Source organism: Piliocolobus tephrosceles, chromosome 21, assembly GCF_002776525.5.
Source record: "Piliocolobus tephrosceles isolate RC106 chromosome 21, ASM277652v3, whole genome shotgun sequence".
NCBI classification, from domain to species: domain Eukaryota; kingdom Metazoa; phylum Chordata; class Mammalia; order Primates; family Cercopithecidae; genus Piliocolobus; species Piliocolobus tephrosceles.
Window position 1 is genome coordinate 45,277,595 of NC_045454.1, and position 17,525 is coordinate 45,295,119.

The following is a 17,525-nucleotide window of genomic DNA, read 5'->3' on the forward strand; positions in this document are numbered from 1 at the left end:
GCTGGCTTGGCTGTGGACCCAAGTCTTCATAGGAGCAGGTGTTGGCTGGATGTAGGAATTGAAGAGTCTCTTGGGGCCAGGTGTGGTGGCACACACCTGTAATCCCAGTGCTGTCGGAGGCTGAGGATGGAGGATCACTTGAGCCCAGGAGTTCAATGCAGCAGTGGTGCTATGATCACGCCACTGTACTCCAGCCTGGGCAACAGAGTGAGATTCTGTTTCAAAAAAAAAAAAAGAGAAAGAAAATCATAGGAGTGGACAAGATCTTTCTTGTGCCCCCTTGTGTTCCATGCTCCCTTGGTGCACAAGAAAAGACCTTTGGACAGGGTGCTGAGACCCGCAGGCAATGAAACTTACAAAACAGGTTCTCTGTTTTCTGCCAGGCTATGCGGATATAGCGGTGAATGAGACAGATCACCAGCAGGTAACACGGGTGGGAAGTGTCCAGGAGGGTGTGATTGGGTGGGTCCCATGAAAGGATGACATTTAAGTAAAGGAAGTTAGGGAAGGAGGGAGCCACGTCGGTATCTGGCACAAAAACATTTCTGCAGAGGAAGCAGAATGTGCAAAAGTCCTGAGGCAGGAATCTGCTGTAATTTTAAACAACAGGAGGAAGGCGATGCAGAAGAGTAACAAGAGTTGAAATCAAGAGGAAATATTTTGTGAAAGAAAACTGGTTAACATCAAGGCCAGACACAGTGACTCATGCCTATAATCCCAGCACTTTGGGAGGCCAAGGTGGGCAGGTCTCTTGAGATCAGGAGTTCGAGACCAGCCTGGCCAGCATGGTGAAACCCCATCTCTACTAAAAATATAAAATTAGCCGGGCACAGTGGCGGGTGTGCTGTAATCCCAGCTATTTGGGAGGCATGAGAATTGCTTGAACCTGGGAGGTGGAGGTTGCAGTGAGCTGAGATCACCACTGCACTCCAGCCTAGGCAATAGAGTGAGACTCTGTCTAAAAAAAAAAAAAAAAAATTCAAACAAACAAAAAGTTGGTTAACATCATTAGTCATCAGGAAAAGGCAAAACAAAACCACAACGGGATACTACTTCACACCTACTACGATGGTTATCATAATCAAAAAAGGATGTTGCAAGGATGTGGCAAAACTGGAACCCTTGTGTAACACTGGTGGGGATGGAAAATGGTACTGCTACTGTGGGAAACAGTTGGGCAATTACTCAGAAAGTTCAACATAGAGTTACCAAATGACCCAGCAATCCCACTTCTAGGTATAGACCCAAAGAAACTGAATCCAGGGACTGCAACTACATATTCACGAATGTTTCTAGCTGTACTTATTCACGATTACCAGAAGGCAGAAACAGCCCAAATGACCATCAGCTGATGTGTGCATAAACAAAATGTGGTCCATCCACATGGCGCAGTGTTATACAGCTGCAAGTGGAATGAAATTCTGATACATGCTGCAACTTAGATGAACCTCAACACCATTATGCTCAGCTGGGTGCAGTGGCTCACACCTATAATCCCAGCACTTTGGGAGGCCAAGGCAGGAGGATCCTTGGAGTCCAGGAGGTCGAAACCAGCCTGGTGAACGTAGCGAGAGCCCATCTCTACAAAAGAAAAATTTTAAAAATTGCCCAGATGTGGTGGCGTGCACCTGTAGTCCCAGACAATGTGGAGGCCGAGGCAGGAGGATATCTCAAGCCCAGGAGTTTGAGGCTGCAGTGAGCTATCATTGCACCGTTGCACTCCAGCCTCGTGACAGAGCAAGACCCTGTCTCAATAACAAAAAGCAAATACCAAAACAGCCCATTATGCTTGGTGGAAGAGGCCAACACAAATGGTCACATATTGTATGATTACATTTGCATGAAACATCAAGAAGGCCGGGAATGGTGGCTCATGCCTGTAATCTCAGCCCTTTGGGAGGCGGAGGTGGGCAGATCCCTTGAGGTCAAGAGTTCAAGACCAGCTTGGCCAACATGGTGAAATCCGTCTCTAGTAAAAATACAAAAATTAGCCGAGTGTGGTGGCACGCACCTGTACTCTCAGCCACTTGGGAGGCTGAGGCAGGAGAATTGCTTGAACCCGGGAGGCAGAGGCTGCAGTAAGCTGAGATGGTGCCACTGTACTCCAGCCTGGGCAACAGAGTGAGATTCTGTCTCAAAAAAAAAAAAAAAAAGAAAAAGAAAAAAAAATCAAGAAGAGGTAAAAATAAAGAGAGACAGCAGAGAATGCAGATTAGTGGTTGCAGGGGCTGGGAGGAGGGAGCAATTGAGTGATTGCTTTATGGGAACAAGGTGTAGGGGAGGAAAAATACTTTTTCCTTTATTCTTACTTCTTAGCTGTGATGGATCCTTGCCATGAAAGAATTAACAAGGGCGGGCGCGGTGGTTCACGCCTGTAGTTCCAGCACTTTGGAAGGTCGAGGTGGGAAGATTGCTTAAGCCCAGGGCTCAAGGCCAGCCTTGGTAACACGGTGAGACTCCATTTCTACAAAAACTAAAAAGAAGTTAGCCACTGGTGGTGGTGGGCACCTGTGGTCCCCACTACTCAGGAGGCTGAGGTGGGAGGATCGCTTGATCCCAGGAGTTCAAGGCTGCGTGAGTTAAGATCATGCCACTGCACTCTACCCTTTGTTGTGGGTAGTTGATCATGCTACCATGGGGCAGAATGTAGCAAGCTCTGGGGACCAACCTGGGTCCTCAGGCCCAGAGAGCACACATCTGGTGACCTCACATCTACACATTTGGTTCCTCCCACAGTGAGACCCTGTCTCAAAAAAAAAAAAAGAATTAACAAGGGAAAAAAAATTTATTAACGTGTATACCTTATGTATACATGGGAGATGCCAAGAGAAATGAGGTGGCTTTTTTTTTTTTTTTTTTTTTGAGACGGAGTCTTGCTCTGTCGCCCAGGCTGGAGTGCAGTGGCCGGATCTCAGTTCACTGCAAGCTCCGCCTCCCGGGTTTACGCCATTCTCCTGCCTCAGCCTCCCCAGTAGCTGAGACTACAGGCGCCCGCCACCTCGCCCAGCTAGTTTTTGTATTTTTAGTAGAGACGGGGTTTCACCGTGTTAGCCAGGATGGTCTCGATCTCCTGACCTCGTGATCCGCCTGTCTCGGCCTCCCAAAGTGCTGGGATTACAGGCTTGAGCCACCGCGCCCGGCCTCCCGGCTAGTTTGTTGTATTTTTAGTAGAGACGGGGTTTCACCGTGTTAGCCAGGATGGTCTCGATCTCCTGACCTCATGATCCGCCCATCTCGGCCTCCCAAAGTGCTGGGATTACAGGCTTGAGCCACCGCGCCCGGCCGAGGTGGCTTATATAGCTTATATAACTCCTGCTTATATAGCACTTTCAACATAGAGCAGCAAATGTTTGGAGAAGTGACAAGACGAAGGAAAAGGACATTGAGGCCGGGTGCAGTGACTCACACCTGTAATCCCAGCACTTTGGGAGGCCGAGGCGGGCGGATCACTTGAGGCCAGGAATTTGAGACCAGCCTGGCCAAGGTGGTGAAACCCTGACTCTACCAAAAATACAAAAATTAGCCGGGCAGTGCTGCACACCTGTGATCCCAGCTACTCGGGAAGCTGAGGCAGGAGAATTGCTTGACCCAGGGAAGCAGAGGATGCAGTGAGCAGAGATGGCACTACTGCACTCTAGTTTGGGAACAGAGCAAGACTCGTCTCAAAGAAAAAAAAAAAAGTCTCAGACAAGAGTCTAAAGGTGTCCCTGGTGATAAATCAACCTTTGTCCTTCCTGGCAGAGAGGGGAGGAGGGCACCTTTGTACATTTAGGTCCTGCTTTGAGGCAAATCAGGGAAGAGCGGAGAGCTTTTCCGGGATCAGCTCCATTGATCTCAGCTCAAAATAATCCTATACCAAGGTCGCGTATTTCAGAGTGGCATATGCTGGTCTCCTACGGGGATGTCTTTTCGGGGTGATAAAAATACTCTGAAACTAGCAAGGGGTGATGGTTGTACAACATGTGCCTGTACTAAATGTCATTGAATTGTGCATTTTTATTTATATTTATTTATTTATTTTGAGGCGGAGTCTCGCTGTCGCCCAGGCAGGAGTGCAGTGGCCCTATCTTAGCTTACTCCAAGCTCCGCCTCCCAAGTTCACGCCATTCTCCTGCCTCAGCCTCCCAAGTAGCTGAGACTACAGGCGCCCGCCACCATGCCTACTTATTTTTTGTATTTTTAGTAGAGACGGGGTATCACTGTGTTAGCCAGGATGGTCTAGATCTCCTGACTTCGTGATCTGCCCACCTCGGCCTCCCAAAGTGCTGGGGTTACAGGCGTGAGCCACGGCACCCGGTCTTATTTTTTATTTATTTTATTTTTTGAGACGGAGTCTCTCTCTCTCTCCCCCAGGCTGGAGTGCAATGGCCTGATCTTGGCTCACTGCAAAGCCCGCCTCCAGGGTTCAAGCGATTCTTCCGCCTCAGCCTCCCAAGTAGCTGGGATTACAGGCGCCGGCCATCATGCCTGGCTAATTTTTTTTTTTTTTTTTTTTTTTTTGTATATTTGTAGAGACGGGGTTTCACCATCTTGGCCAGGCTGGTCTCGAACTCCTGACCTCAGGTGATCCTCCCAAAGTGCTGGGATTACAGGAGTGACCCAACGCATTTGGCCAAAAATAGTGCATTTTTAAATGGTTAATTTCATCTTGTGCGAATTTTACCTCAATAACAAACAAAAACGGGTGAAAATGGTATTTGACTTTTTTTTCCCACGAGATGATACAAGCATATTGCACAAAATTTAACAGCTACAAAATGGCATAAAGGTGAAAATATAATATTTTCCCCAATCATACGGGTTACCTTTTCTGGAGAAAGTCCAGTTACAATTCTTGTGTATTCTAGAACAATTCTATGCGTTTCCTTAACGTCGAAAGATGCCTTGTTGTGATATTACAGCAGTCATTCCTGCTCACTACAGGCAAGCAGACAGTGCAGAAAAGGTGAAGCACAAAAATTAAAAAGGAAAATCTCTCCTTGAGCCATGGCTAACAGGTTGGTGGTTTTGCTTGGAATATTTTGGGAGCGTGTGGGTAGTTGGTTAAACTTGGAAATATATTTTTTTGTGCGTGGGTAGTTGGCCAAACCGCCGTGGGGCAGAATGCAGCAAGTTCCGAGGATCATCCGGGGTCTGCAGGCTTGGAAAGCACACACGTGTCGGCCCCACCTCTGCAAACTCTGTCCCTCGCGTACAGCGGACAAGAAGCCGGTCCGGGGGACAAAGGCCTGCGACCGCGCCTGCGCACAGGCCTTTGGGTCGCTCCCGGGACCCCGGCCTGGCTCCACCCTCTGGCGCGGCTCGCCGACGTCGCGGTGACGTCTCGGAGTTGCCATGGCGTCGCTGAGCGGCCTGGCGTCGGCGCTGGAGTCTTACAGGGGCCGGGACCGCCTGGTGAGGCAGGGGCGGACCGGGGCCGGAGGGCCAACAGTTTGGCCCAAGCTCAGAGACGGGGAAACAGGCCAGAGAGGGGAAAGTGTCGCCCAGGATACTCCGTCGCAGAGGCCCCGTTCGAGCTAGGCTCAAACGCGGTGCCCTAGCATTGGACATTTATTTATTTATTTAGGCTGGAGTGCAGTGGTGTGATCTCTGCTCACTGCAGCCTCCGCCTCCCGGGTTCAAGCGATTCTCCTGCCTCAGCCCCCCGAGTAGCTGGGACTACAGGCGCCCTCCACCACACCCTGCTAATTTTTTGTAATTTTAGTAGAGACAGGGTTTCAGCGTGTTAGCCAGGATGGTCTCGATCTCCTGGCCTCAAGTGATCCTCCTGCCTCGGCCTCCCAAAGTGCTGGGATTACAGGCGTGAGCCTCCGCCCCCGGCCAACGTTGGACATTTAGATCATTTCTGTCAACCCAACCTGGCTGGACATTGACACACTGGCCAGATTCCCGTGTTTGGACGTTTTGGATCTGACCAGGCCACTGTAGTTGGTCCCTGGATTGTCCCAAACAATCTCATGTGGGGATTTAGGATATTGTAAGACTCTCCCTATGGCTAGACAGTTTTAAGTTCCAATCAAGTCCCATAAGATTTAGGATATTGTAAGACTCTCCCTATGGCTAGACAATTTTAAGTTCCAATCAAGTCCCATAGGATTTAGGATATTATAAGACTCTCCCTATGGCTAGACAGTTTTAAGTTCCAATCAAGTCCCATATGGTTGAGCATTTAGGTTATGCCATCCATGCCCCTGAGTCTGGACTCTTAGCTTGTCCCCACCAGTCTCTTATAGGTAAGACATTTAGGTTGTACTGGGGGGATGTACTGGTGGCTGGGCATTTAGATTCCATTCAAATCTCTTATGACTCGGTGTGGAGGGGGCGTTTAACAAATCCCCCCCGAGTTAGACATTCGAATTGCAGTGTTTTGCCGTTATAATGGGCTGGAAAGGAATTACAAGTAAAAATAAATAAAACAACAGGAACAAGCAATTTCTGAAAAGCAGGTAAAATAAAGATATAAGGGAGGCTGGGCATGGTGGCTCACGCCTGTAATCCTAGCACTTTGGGAGGCTGAGGTGGGTGGATTGCCTGAGCTCAGGAGTTTGAGACCAGCCTGGACAACGTGATGAAACCCCGTCTCTACTAAAATACAAAAATTAGCCTGGTGTAGGCAGGGCACAGTGGCTTATGCCTGTAATCCCAGCACTTTGGGAAGCCGAGGCGGGCGGATCACGAGGTCAGGAGATCGAGACCATCTTGGCTAACACGGCGAAACCCTGTCTCTACTAAAAATACAAAAAATTAGCCGGGTGTGGTGGCGGGCACCTGTAGTCCCAGCTACTCGGGAGGCTGAGGCAGGAGAATGGCATGAACCTGGGAGGTGGAGCTTGCAGTGAGCTGAGATGGCACCACTGCACTCCAGCCTGGGTGACAGAGCTAAACTCCGTCTCAAAAAAAAAAAAGAAAAGAAAAATGCCAGGTGTGGTGGTGGGTACCTGTAGTCCTAGCTACTCTGGAGGCTGAGGCAGGAGAATTGCTTGAACCTGGGAGGCAGAGTTTGCAGTGAGCTCACACCTTTGCACTCCAGCCTGGGGAACAGAGTGAGACTCTGTCTCCAAAAAAAAAAAAAAAAAAAGAGATATAAGAGTAGTGAAGATGACTTATTTCACACGGCTCCAAATCACCTACTGAGTAGGTTCTTTCTCTCTAAAGTAATTCAACCAAATTATCCTGTTGTTCACTGGGTTGAAACCTGTTCACCTGCACCCAGCGTTCAGCACAGCCAAAGGCTTTGGTCCAGGCAGGTAAATGTAAATATACACTTTAGCTGCGGCTTCCTGCCACCTGGGAAAAGAAGGACCTGGGGAAAGAAGGACCTGGGAGTGGGAAGTAAGGAGTTTTGTTTTCTTTGTTCCTGTCACATCTGTCCCCAAAGGCTGTGCCCTTCAGTTACATGAGCAGGCACTCCCCACAGTACCTTTGGACAATGATGTTATGTTTCTTCATTTGTCCCACCTACAAGTATGTTTTTAAACTTTCAGCTTTTTTTTTTTTTGAGACCGGGTCTCGCTCTGTCACCCTGGCTGGAGTGTAGTAGCATGATTATAGCTCGCTGCAGTCTGGAACTCCTGGGCTCAAGTGATCCTCCAGCGTCAGCCTCCCAAGTAGTCACCATGCCCTGTTAACTTAAAAAAATTTTGGTAGAGACAGGGCCTTGCTATGTTGCCCAGGCTGGTCTCAAACTCCTGGTCTGAAGGCATCCTCTCACCTCAGTCTCTCAAAGTGCTGGGGTTACAGGCGTGAGCCACTGTCCCCGACCTATACTTTCAGCTTTTACTGTCACTTTGTAGATTTAGAATCTTCCAGACCCTTGGGTCAAGCACCGTGTCTCATGCCTGTAATTCCCACACTTTGGGAGGCTAAGACAGGTGGATCACTTGAGGTCATGGGTTTGAGACCAGCCTAGCCAATATGGCGAAACCCTGTCTCTACAAAAAATACAAAAATTAGCAGGGTGTGGTGGTGAGCGTCTGTAATCCCAGCTACTTAGGAGGCCAAGGCACAACACTCACTTGAACATGGGAGGTGGAGGCGGCAGTGAGCCAAGATGGTGCCACTGCACTCCAGTCTGGACGTCAGAGTGAGACTCTGTTTCAAAAAAAAAAAAAAAAGAATCTTCCAGACTCTCAATCCAGTGGGGCCCGGGCCAGGTCGGGGGAGATGCAGCTCAGTTCTGCAGAACAGGAGGGCCACGCTGACTGCTTCTGGTTTCCCACAGATCCGAGTGCTGGGGTACTGCTGCCAGCTGGTTGGTGGGGTCCTGGTTGAACAATGTCCCACCAGGTCCGAAGTGGGGACACGTCTGTTGGTGGTGTCCACCCAACTCAGCCACTGCAGGACCATCTTGCGACTCTTTGATGACCTGTCCATGTTTGTCTACACTAAGCAATACGGCCTGGGGGCACAGGTAACAGGGTTTGTGGGACTCTAGGGAGTAGGGCGGATCTGAGTGGACATTTAAAAAAACTTTTTTTGGCCCCTCACAGTGGCTGATGCCTACAATCCCAACACTTTGGGAGGCCAAGGCGGGTGGATCACGAGGTCAGGAGTTTGAGACCAGCCAGGCCCACACGGTAAAACCCTGTCTCTACTAATAATACAAAAATTAGCCGGACGTGGTGGCACACACCTGTAGTTCCAGCTACTTGGGAGGCTGAAGCAGGAGAATCGCTTGAATCTGGGAGGTGGAGGTTGCTGTGAGCCAAGATTGCACCACTGCACTCCAGCCTGGGCAATGGATTGACTCCATCTCAAACAAACAAAAAAAACTTTTTTTTTTAGAAACAGGGTCTTGCTGTGTCGTCCAGGCTGGAGTGCAGTGGCGAGATCATAGCTCACTGCAGCCTTGAACTCCTAGGCTCAAGTGGTCCTCCTGCCTCAGCCTCCCTGAGTGCTGGGATGACAGGCGTGAGCCACCATGAGCGTTTTATAGTCTTGTCCCAAAGTGCTCCCTGCGTGGGCAAGTTTGTTACTTTTAAAAATTTCACTTTCTTCTTTGAGAGGATCAGATGTTCTCGTTATGATTTCAAGTTTTAAAAATAGCGAACATGTTCACACGTTCCAAAGGGGGATATAATTTAAAAAACCTCCCTCCTTCCTGATCTTCCAGGCCTCCAATTTTTCCCCACAGAGGCAGCCACCGTGATCAGCTTCTTTTTTTTTTTTTTTGAGACAAGGTCTCACTCTGTCACCCAGGCTGGAGTGCAGTGGCATGATCTCGGCCCACTGCAACCTCTACCTCCGGGATTCAAATGATTTTTCTGCCTCAGCCCCTCGCGTAGCTAGGATTACAGGCACCCCCACCACGCCTGGCTAATTTTTGTATTTTTAGTAGAGATGGGGTTTTGCCATGTTGGCCAGGCTGGTCTTGAACCTGTGACCTCAAGTGATCCACCTGCCTTGGCCTCCCAAACTGCTGGGATTACAAGTGTGAGCCACCATGCCTGGTCCTGTGGTCAGCTTCTTGTGTCTCCTGTGTGAGATTTCCTGTACTGGCATAGGCAGATACATATGGTTTACATAAATAGTGCTTTTTTCACTTAGCAGTACAGCTTGGGCATCATTTCTTTATCTTTCTTTTTTTTTTTTTTTTTTGGAGACAGGGTCTCACTCTGTCACCCAAGCTGGAGTACAGTGGCGTGATCATGGCTCACTGCAGCCTTGACTTCCCGGGCTCAGGTGATCCTCCTACCTCAGCCTCCCAAATAGCTGGGACTACAGGTGCACCACCACACCTGGTTAATTTTTTGCGTCTTTTGTAGAGACAGGGTTTTGCCGTGTTGCCCAGGCTGGCCTTGAACTCCTGGGCTCAAGTAATCCACCTGCCTCGACCTCCCAAAGTGCTGGGATGACAGGCGTGAGCCACCGTGCCCGGCCACAGATCATTTCTTACCAGTCTAGAAAGAGCTCCATTCTCAGGACCACATAGTGTTCTGCTATGCAGATTCAGATTTATTTAACCGACCTCCGGCTGACGCACAGGGCAATGATTTCTAAGGTTTTGCTATTGCGACAGGTGCAGAGAGTAGCCTTGTCCCTGCGGCGTCCCACAGGCGTGCCAGCCTATCTAGAGGGCCATCTTGCCCCCCAGGGGATGATCTCAAGAGGGCGCGTGGGCCAGCCTCTCAGGGTCATGCCCCTCCCTGGGCTGCCCTGCCTGTTCTCTCTGTCCTCCCAGGGATCAGCCCTCAGAGCCACTTGCTACTCAGATGCTCCCCGCCTCGGACCCCCAAGCCCACCCCATTCAGCTCCACGTGTCCTTGGCCCGATCATCCCACATCACCAGTGTTGCTCTGGGCCGCCTTCCTGTTTTGACACCTGTGGCATCCTCCTCCTCCGTCTCCGATTAGGACAACGCTCTGGTGCATCCCTGATACCCCTCCCTCCTCTGTCTCCTCTGTGGAAGAGCCCTCAGGCAAGGGGTGGGGGCCCTTGCACCTCGAGTGTCCCTGGGCCAGGATAAGAGCCTCTTTTGTTGGGTTCCCAGTTTATATGTCTGTGTTCCTTCCTGCCCTGGTGAGCCTCTCTGCTCCCCCCGAGAGTCTAGCCTGGATCCCGCCGCTTCTCAGGAAACCCGGGTGGAATGAGCACATTGGGGCGGGGTCTGCCATCCTCAGGGAGGTGGGAAATGTACCAGGACGCGCCGGGCAGATGAGGGAAGCCGGAGTGAGGTTCACAGCCCAGAGGGAGGCAGGATCGAGTCTGGCCAGAAAGGAGAGCAGCATCCGCAGTCAGCGGTGGGGGCGGGGAGAAGCTTCCTGGGAAGTCAGAGGGGAGGGGAAGGGTGTGGCAGGCAACAAGGAAGGTGAAGGTAGGGGGGGTGGGGGCCCCAGGGGCAGGGGCCCCCAGTTGGCTGCGGGGCTCCAATCCCAGAAACCAGGCTTCAGCGCTGTGCTCCTACAGCCTCCACTGGTCCTGCCTCGCTGGCTGTAGGCGGTGGTTAAGAACTTGGGGCAGAGGGTGTGGGCGGCGTGCAGCACCGAGAGCCCGCGTGTGCATTGCAATTTGAGGGCCTGGAGGAGCATCCCTGCTGGAACTGGGACAGCAGCTTTCCCTGAGAGCCTCAGCATGGCTGTCTGTAACGCAGGACAGTAACTTGCTCGGAGTTGAGGGAGGCCATGAGCCTACAGCACTGTGCCTGGCGCGTGCTCAGCACTAGGCGTGCGGTGCCCACGGGTTGGCACACCACCTCAGCCTGGTCAGGGTTCCCTGCGGGCCACCTCTCATGCTCCCTGCATAGTCTGGCATCAGAGGTCCTTGCCTGTGCAGGAACTGGAAGCCTTTGGGAAGGAAGGTTCTGACACAGGGGTCCCAACTTGGCCGTACCTGGGAATCCCCTGGGAATGTGAAAATTCCTGGTACTGGGGCCTGCCCCAGGCTGAGTGAGGCAGAATCCTCACGGCTGGCACTGGGCATGGGGTTTCTGACGCTCCACAGAGGATTGCACTGCACAGATGCGTTGGGACCCTCCCTTCAGGGGTCCCTGAACACCGTGCTGCTGAGACACGGAAATCAGGCCTGTGCGGGGACCCCAGCCCCAGAGCCTTTCTCCTGCAGGGCCTGCCGGGCCTGGACACGGCCCAGGGACTGGGGTCAGGAAATAGCTCACTGCTTCCTGGCATGGCTATGGTGCTAAAATAGGCAGTGGGTAAGTCTGACCCTAGGTCCCCTCTGCTCCTGGTCCTGCAGGAGGAGGACGCCTTTGTCCGCTGGGTGTCCGTCCTAGGGAACCTGGCCGACCAGCTCTACTACCCATGTGAGCACGTCGCCTGGGCGGCTGATGCCCGGGTCCTCCACGTGGACTCTTCCCGGTGGTGGACGCTGAGTACAGCCTTGTGGGCCCTCTCTCTGCTCCTGGGGGTTGCCAGGTAAGTGTCACGGGCCAGAAGGCAGCACCCAAGGTCCCCGGGCGGGACCTCCTTAGCAAAGCAGCAGCAGCCCCAGCAACAGCACAGGCTTCAGACTGAGGCATGTGGGTCTTCGCCTCTTAGAGTTTTCCTTGGAGGTTTTGTTGTTTCTTCCTTTTGTGGATGTATTTGTTTAGAATAACTGCTCAAACAAATTACCATAACGTTGTAGCGCTGGGCAACAGAAACTTACTATCTTAGGATTCTGAGGCTGGAGGTCAGAACACTCCCTGGGCTAGTGTCAGCAGGTGCTGATGCCTTCTGGAGGCCCCCGGGGGAGGTCCGTTTCCTTGGATTTTCCAGCTTCTAGAGGCCACCCACATTCCTTGGCTCATGGTCCCTTCCTTCATCTTCCAAGCACGACCTCTGCTTTCAGGGTCACACCTCCTTTGCTGACCCTCATCCTCCTTCCTCCCTCCTGTAAGGACTCCTGTGATGACATGGGGACCACCTGGATGATCCAGGGTAATACCCATCTCAAGATCCTTAGCTTAGGTTGGGCGTGGTGGCTCATGCCTGTAATCCCAGCACTTTGGGAGGCCAAGGTGGGCGAGGAGCCCAGGAGTTCTAGACCAGCCTGGCCAACATGGTGAAACCCGGTCTCTACTAAAAATACAAAAAATTAGCTGGGCTTGGTGGCACACACATGTAATCCCAGCTACTTGGGAGGCTGAGGCGGGAGGATTGCTTGAATTTGGGGAGGCAGAGGTTGCAGTGAGCCGAGATCACACCCCTGCACTGCAGCCTGGCAACAGAGCAAGATTCTGTGTCAAAAAAAGAAAAAAATCCTTAGCTTAATCCATCGGCAAAGCCTCCTTTGTCTTGGAGGTAAACATGTTCACAGGCTCAGGGCATGGCCATTTTTGGAGGGGCCATGACTCTGCTGACTATACCCAGAAAGAAGAAGTAACTCCAGGGCCTGTGAGAAGCAGCCAGCGGAGTGACCTTTACCCGGGTTCCTGAGTCCTGCCACCCTGGAGAAGACAGTCAGCAGTTTCCTGACTAGCTCTGTGCCTCCAAAAACCATACAGTTTCTAGAACTTTCCAGTAATGGTTTCCTCCCAAACATTTTCCTCTTTGCAAATGTGCTGAGTCAGAATCCCCGGCCCCTAAGAACACCAGGAGATGCTGGGCGCCCTGGTCTCCATGTTTCCGTGGCTGTGAAGGGCTCTTAGATCACTGGGCTGAGGTGAGGCTGTCCCCGGCCTCGGGGTAGCTGTGTCCGTGGTTCTGGGGGAAGCGTTTGCTTTTCCCCGGGTGAGGTTCTGACTCTCAGTAGTTCTTGTTTCCCCCCACACAGATGTCCGAATTACATGCTTACTGTAGACAATCTGGAAAATGGATAAACCTCAGAGTAGAAGATTTGAATCACCCACAGTCCAACCCAGAGACTCCCACTATTCAAGCTTCGGTGGTTCTTTTCCAACCTTTGACCTAATACCCTGTCTACGCATTTCGACTGTCTCAAAAGGGTCATGTTTCATGGCCATGGACCCTGGAGGCCGCAGTGTCTGTGGTGCTGGCCTTGGACCCTGGAGGCCGCAGTGTCTGTGGTGCTGGCCTTCCCCATGTGCTGGCAGACCCGGGGAAGGGTGCCTGGGCCCAGCCCGGATGCTCCCGGGGCTCAGGTCAGAGCGGGGCTTTGGCTCACAGCCCCTCTTCCTCCACCTTCCTCTGGGTGCCTCGTGACCTCTGGTTTGTAATTTAGGGACAGCCTTGGTTCCTTTCTTTTTTGCTTCAATAAGCTTTTTTTTTTTTTTTTTTGAGACAGGCTGGAGAGTAGTGGCTCAATCTTGACCCACTGCAACCTCCGCCTCTTGGGCTCAAACAATCCTCCCACCTCAGCCTCCTGAGTGGCTGGGACCACAGGCGTGTCCCACCACACCTGGCTAACTTTTGTAATTTTGTTTTTAGAGATGCGGTTTTGCCATGTCACCCAGTCTGGTCTCCAACTCCTGGGCTCAGGTGATCCACCTGCCTCAGCCTCCCAAAGTGCTTGGATTACAGGTGTGAGCCACCACACCCGGCCCAGACCTTATTTTTTTAGAGCAATTTTAGGCTCACAGCAGAATTGAGTATAACATTCAGAAAGCTCCCATATACCCCCAACCCCTCCCCCAGACAGCCTCCCCAACTACTGGCACCAACCCCATGTTGCAGTTGTTACAACTGATGCCCCTCCGTGGATCCATCGTCACCCTGAGTGCACAGCTCACGTTAGGGTTCACGCTAGGTTTCGGGCATCCTGTGGGTTTGGGCGCTGACACGTGTCCCCCCTTGCAGTATCAAATGGAATTGTTGCACAGCCATCAGCGTCCTCTGTGCCCTGCCTGCTGCGGCATTATTGTTTCGGGCATGTGGTTTTCCATCATTTCTCTGGGTTTGGGGTGAGCAGGGGGAGTGGGTGGAGAGCATTCGGTGTGTGTTCATCATGACCAGACATCTGCCCTAAGGCCCAGGGCTGCCAGAGCATTAGCCAGGAGGTTGCTAAATGGAGATGCCTGGGTCCGGTGCCCAGGGCTTCTGATTCTTTTTCTTGAGACACAGTCTTCCTCTGTTGCCCAGGCCGGAGTGCAGTGGTGTGATCTTGGCTCACTGCAACCTCCGCCTCCCAGGTTCAAGTGATTCTCCTGCCTCAGCCTCCCGAGTAGCTGCCACCACCCCCGGCTAATTTTTGTATTTTCAGGCGCCTGCCACCACCCCCGGCTAATTTTTGTATTTTTAGTAGAGACGGGGGTTCACCATGTTGGCCAGGCTAGTCTCGAACTCCTGACCTCAGGTGATCCGCCTGCCTTGGCCTCCCAAAGTGCCAGGATTACAGGTGTGAGCCACCGCGCCTGGACTAGAACTTCTGATTCTGTGGGTCTAGGGAGCCCAGGAATCAGTGTTTTGCCCTAGCCCCCCAGGAGGCTCCCACCTGCTGTACCACTGGTGCTACCCTGCATCCTGCACCCTGGGTACCCGGTGGCCAGAGATGTGACCAGGCCCTGCCCATTCTGGTCAGGAGGTCACAGTCACAACCTGGCACACCCCACTGCCGAGGCTGGAGAGTGCAGGTGCCTGGTGGACTGGCCCGGGTGGGTGCCATGCACGGCTGCAGAGTCCCCTGGGAGCACAGAGGCTGCCCACTGGGTAGCCCCTTCCTCAGCCTGCAGATGCCAGCCCTGGGGACCCAAGGGGTCATCCAGATAGATCCAGCCAATGTCCGGGGTGTGTGTGCAGGGGACGCTGGCATGGCACTGGTTTGGGCCTTTCCATACAGAGCAGGCGAGGCAGCTGAGGCCCGGAGGGAAGTGGCGTCCCCAGGCCTGTCCAACTGCAGGCCCCTTGGCATCCTCTTCTGTCTAGGACTCCCTGCCAGGCTGTGAGCAGCTCACAGGGCTTGATGTTCCTTTGAGCACTTGCCAGTGGTTCGCAGAGGCTGGGCCAGGCCCTGGATGGCCATGTCAGAAGCGCAGGAAGTTGTCCAGGCTGGGACGGGGCCGTGTTAGGGATGAGTCCCCGGGAGTTTGAGGCACAGTGGGAGGGCGTGGGACTGTGGGGGCAGGGAGAGGGCAGGCCATTTATTCGAGATGCAGCACCTGTCCCAGACTGTGTGTCTGGGGCCAGCGTTGCGGAGCTAACCCTCCTGCTCCCCCGCCCCCCCGGGGCGTCCTCCCTGGGGCTCTGGTGCTGCAGGTCCCTGTGGATGCTGCTGAAACTGAGACAGAGGCTGCGGAGCCCCACGGCGCCCTTCACCAGGTAGGAGCCCGCGATTACGCAGCAGGAAGGCCCACTCCCTCCAGCAGGCGTGGGATCCCGGCTCAGAGTTACCCCTGTGCAGGCCCGTGCTGGGGTCTGTTGTGGTCATGGGGGTCTCACTGCAGCCTCTGGTGGGTGGCGGTACCTTGGACAGATGGGGAAACTGAGGCTTGCTTGAGCGAGGACTCCAGGGCTGAGCCTTCATGGCTGTGTCCCCAGCAGGAGAGAGTGATCAATTTCCCAAGGGCCATGGCCATTGTTACTGTTGCTTTTTGTTTTTTGAGACAGGGTCTTGCTCTGTTGCTCAGGCTGGAGCATAGTGGTGCCATCTCGGCTCACTGCAACCTCCGCCTCCCGGGCTCAACTGATCCTCCTGCCTCAGCTTCCCGAGTAGCTGAGACTACAGGCACATGACACCATGCCTGGCTGATTTTGGTATTTATTTTTTGGTGGGGATGGAGTCTCGCCACATTGGCCAGGCTTGTTGTCACTGTGTCATCCTGAAACAGAAAGGCTGGGCAGGCACAGGCCACGCTCCTGGGGTTCCCCCTTGCCTCCATAGCACTCCCAAAGTGCATTTCTGCTTTCTTTTTTTTACAAGGAACCCCCATCTCCGGGTGTTCAGGAGGAGTGAGGTGTGGATTTGAGGACTTAGACCCAGGTCCCTGCCCTGTTTGTGCTTGGGCCGTGGGGGTGATGGGGACTGCTCAGCCCTGCCAGCTCCTCCCACTCACAGGCAGGGGCTCAGCGCTGCCAGGCCACACAGGGCCTTCGGGGGCTTGGGAAGGGCAGGCAGGCAGGTGTGAGTGTGAGTGTGAGTGGCTCCTCTCTGCCCCACAGCCCGCTGCCCCGGGGCAAGCGGAGGGCCATGGAGGCGCAGATGCAGTCGGAAGCACTGTCACTTCTCAGCAACCTGGCCGACCTGGCCAACGCCGTGCACTGGCTGCCCCGGGGCGTGCTGTGGGCCGGCCGCTTCCCGCCATGGCTGGTGGGCCTCATGGGCACCATCTCCTCGATCCTTAGCATGTACCAGGCGGCCCGGGCCGGCGGCCAGGCCGAGGCCACTACCCCCTGACACTGCCAGAAGAGCACAGGGACGCAGCCAGAGCCCACGGAGGGCCCTTCCTGCAAAGCAGAAGCCACCAGGGCAGGGGCGGGGGCTCTCAGGGAGCTGCCTGTGGCAAAACCCATGGGCAGGGTGGGTGGAGGGACTGATGCGAGGTCTCCCAGGCCTCAGCCCTGAGCTCCTGAGCCGGAGTTTTCAGGGGCTGCGGAGGGTTTCAGCAGCACCTCCTGCCTGCCAGCTGGAGTCTTGTATCCAAATCAGGATGAGGAGGAGGGAGCCTGTCGTGCCTTGGGAAAGCTGGAACGGGAATCAATTAAACATTGTGGTGCTGGCGCCTGGCTCAGGGTGAAGGTTATTATACTGGTGGCTCCTGGCCCCTTACCCTCCATGGGATGGAGCCACAGTTGGAAACCACACTTCCCCTGCCCGCCTTCAGGAATGCCCTCGGCCCGGTGGGTCCCCTCCATCTTTGAGCAAGCGTTGCCTACGGACCCCAAGTGGCCTCCAGCCAGTGAGGGCTGTTCTCTACTCCCCAGAGTCCTGGGCACACAGGCCAGAGGTACCACCTCTGGTCAGGCCACCTGAGGGCATGGCCTCATGCCACTGTGCTGCAGACGCAGGGCCACTGTGAGCATTTTGAAGGCTCCAGGCTGAGACTGGGCAACACACACTGGCATCGCTGAAGACACTTGGGGCCTCCACGTCAGCCAGTGTGTGGTGGGATGGGATGAGGGTACTTCTTAGTCTGCTGGCTGAGAACACACTTCAGAGTCTGTGCACATGTGGCTTCTGGCAGACACTGGTGCACA

General features: G+C 53.5%; 1 protein-coding gene across 1 annotated transcript; it reads left to right on the forward strand.

Moving 5' to 3' along the window:
• Window positions 1-5,306: 5,306 nt before the first annotated feature.
• Window positions 5,307-17,049, forward strand: PEX11G (peroxisomal biogenesis factor 11 gamma). Its single transcript, XM_023186823.1, has 5 exons — window positions 5,307-5,394; window positions 8,222-8,410; window positions 11,692-11,870; window positions 15,588-15,650; window positions 16,491-17,049. Exons 1-5 carry the CDS (start codon window positions 5,335-5,337, stop codon window positions 16,723-16,725), a joined length of 726 nt encoding a protein of 241 aa, XP_023042591.1. The 5' UTR covers window positions 5,307-5,334; the 3' UTR covers window positions 16,726-17,049.
• Window positions 17,050-17,525: the final 476 nt, after the last annotated feature.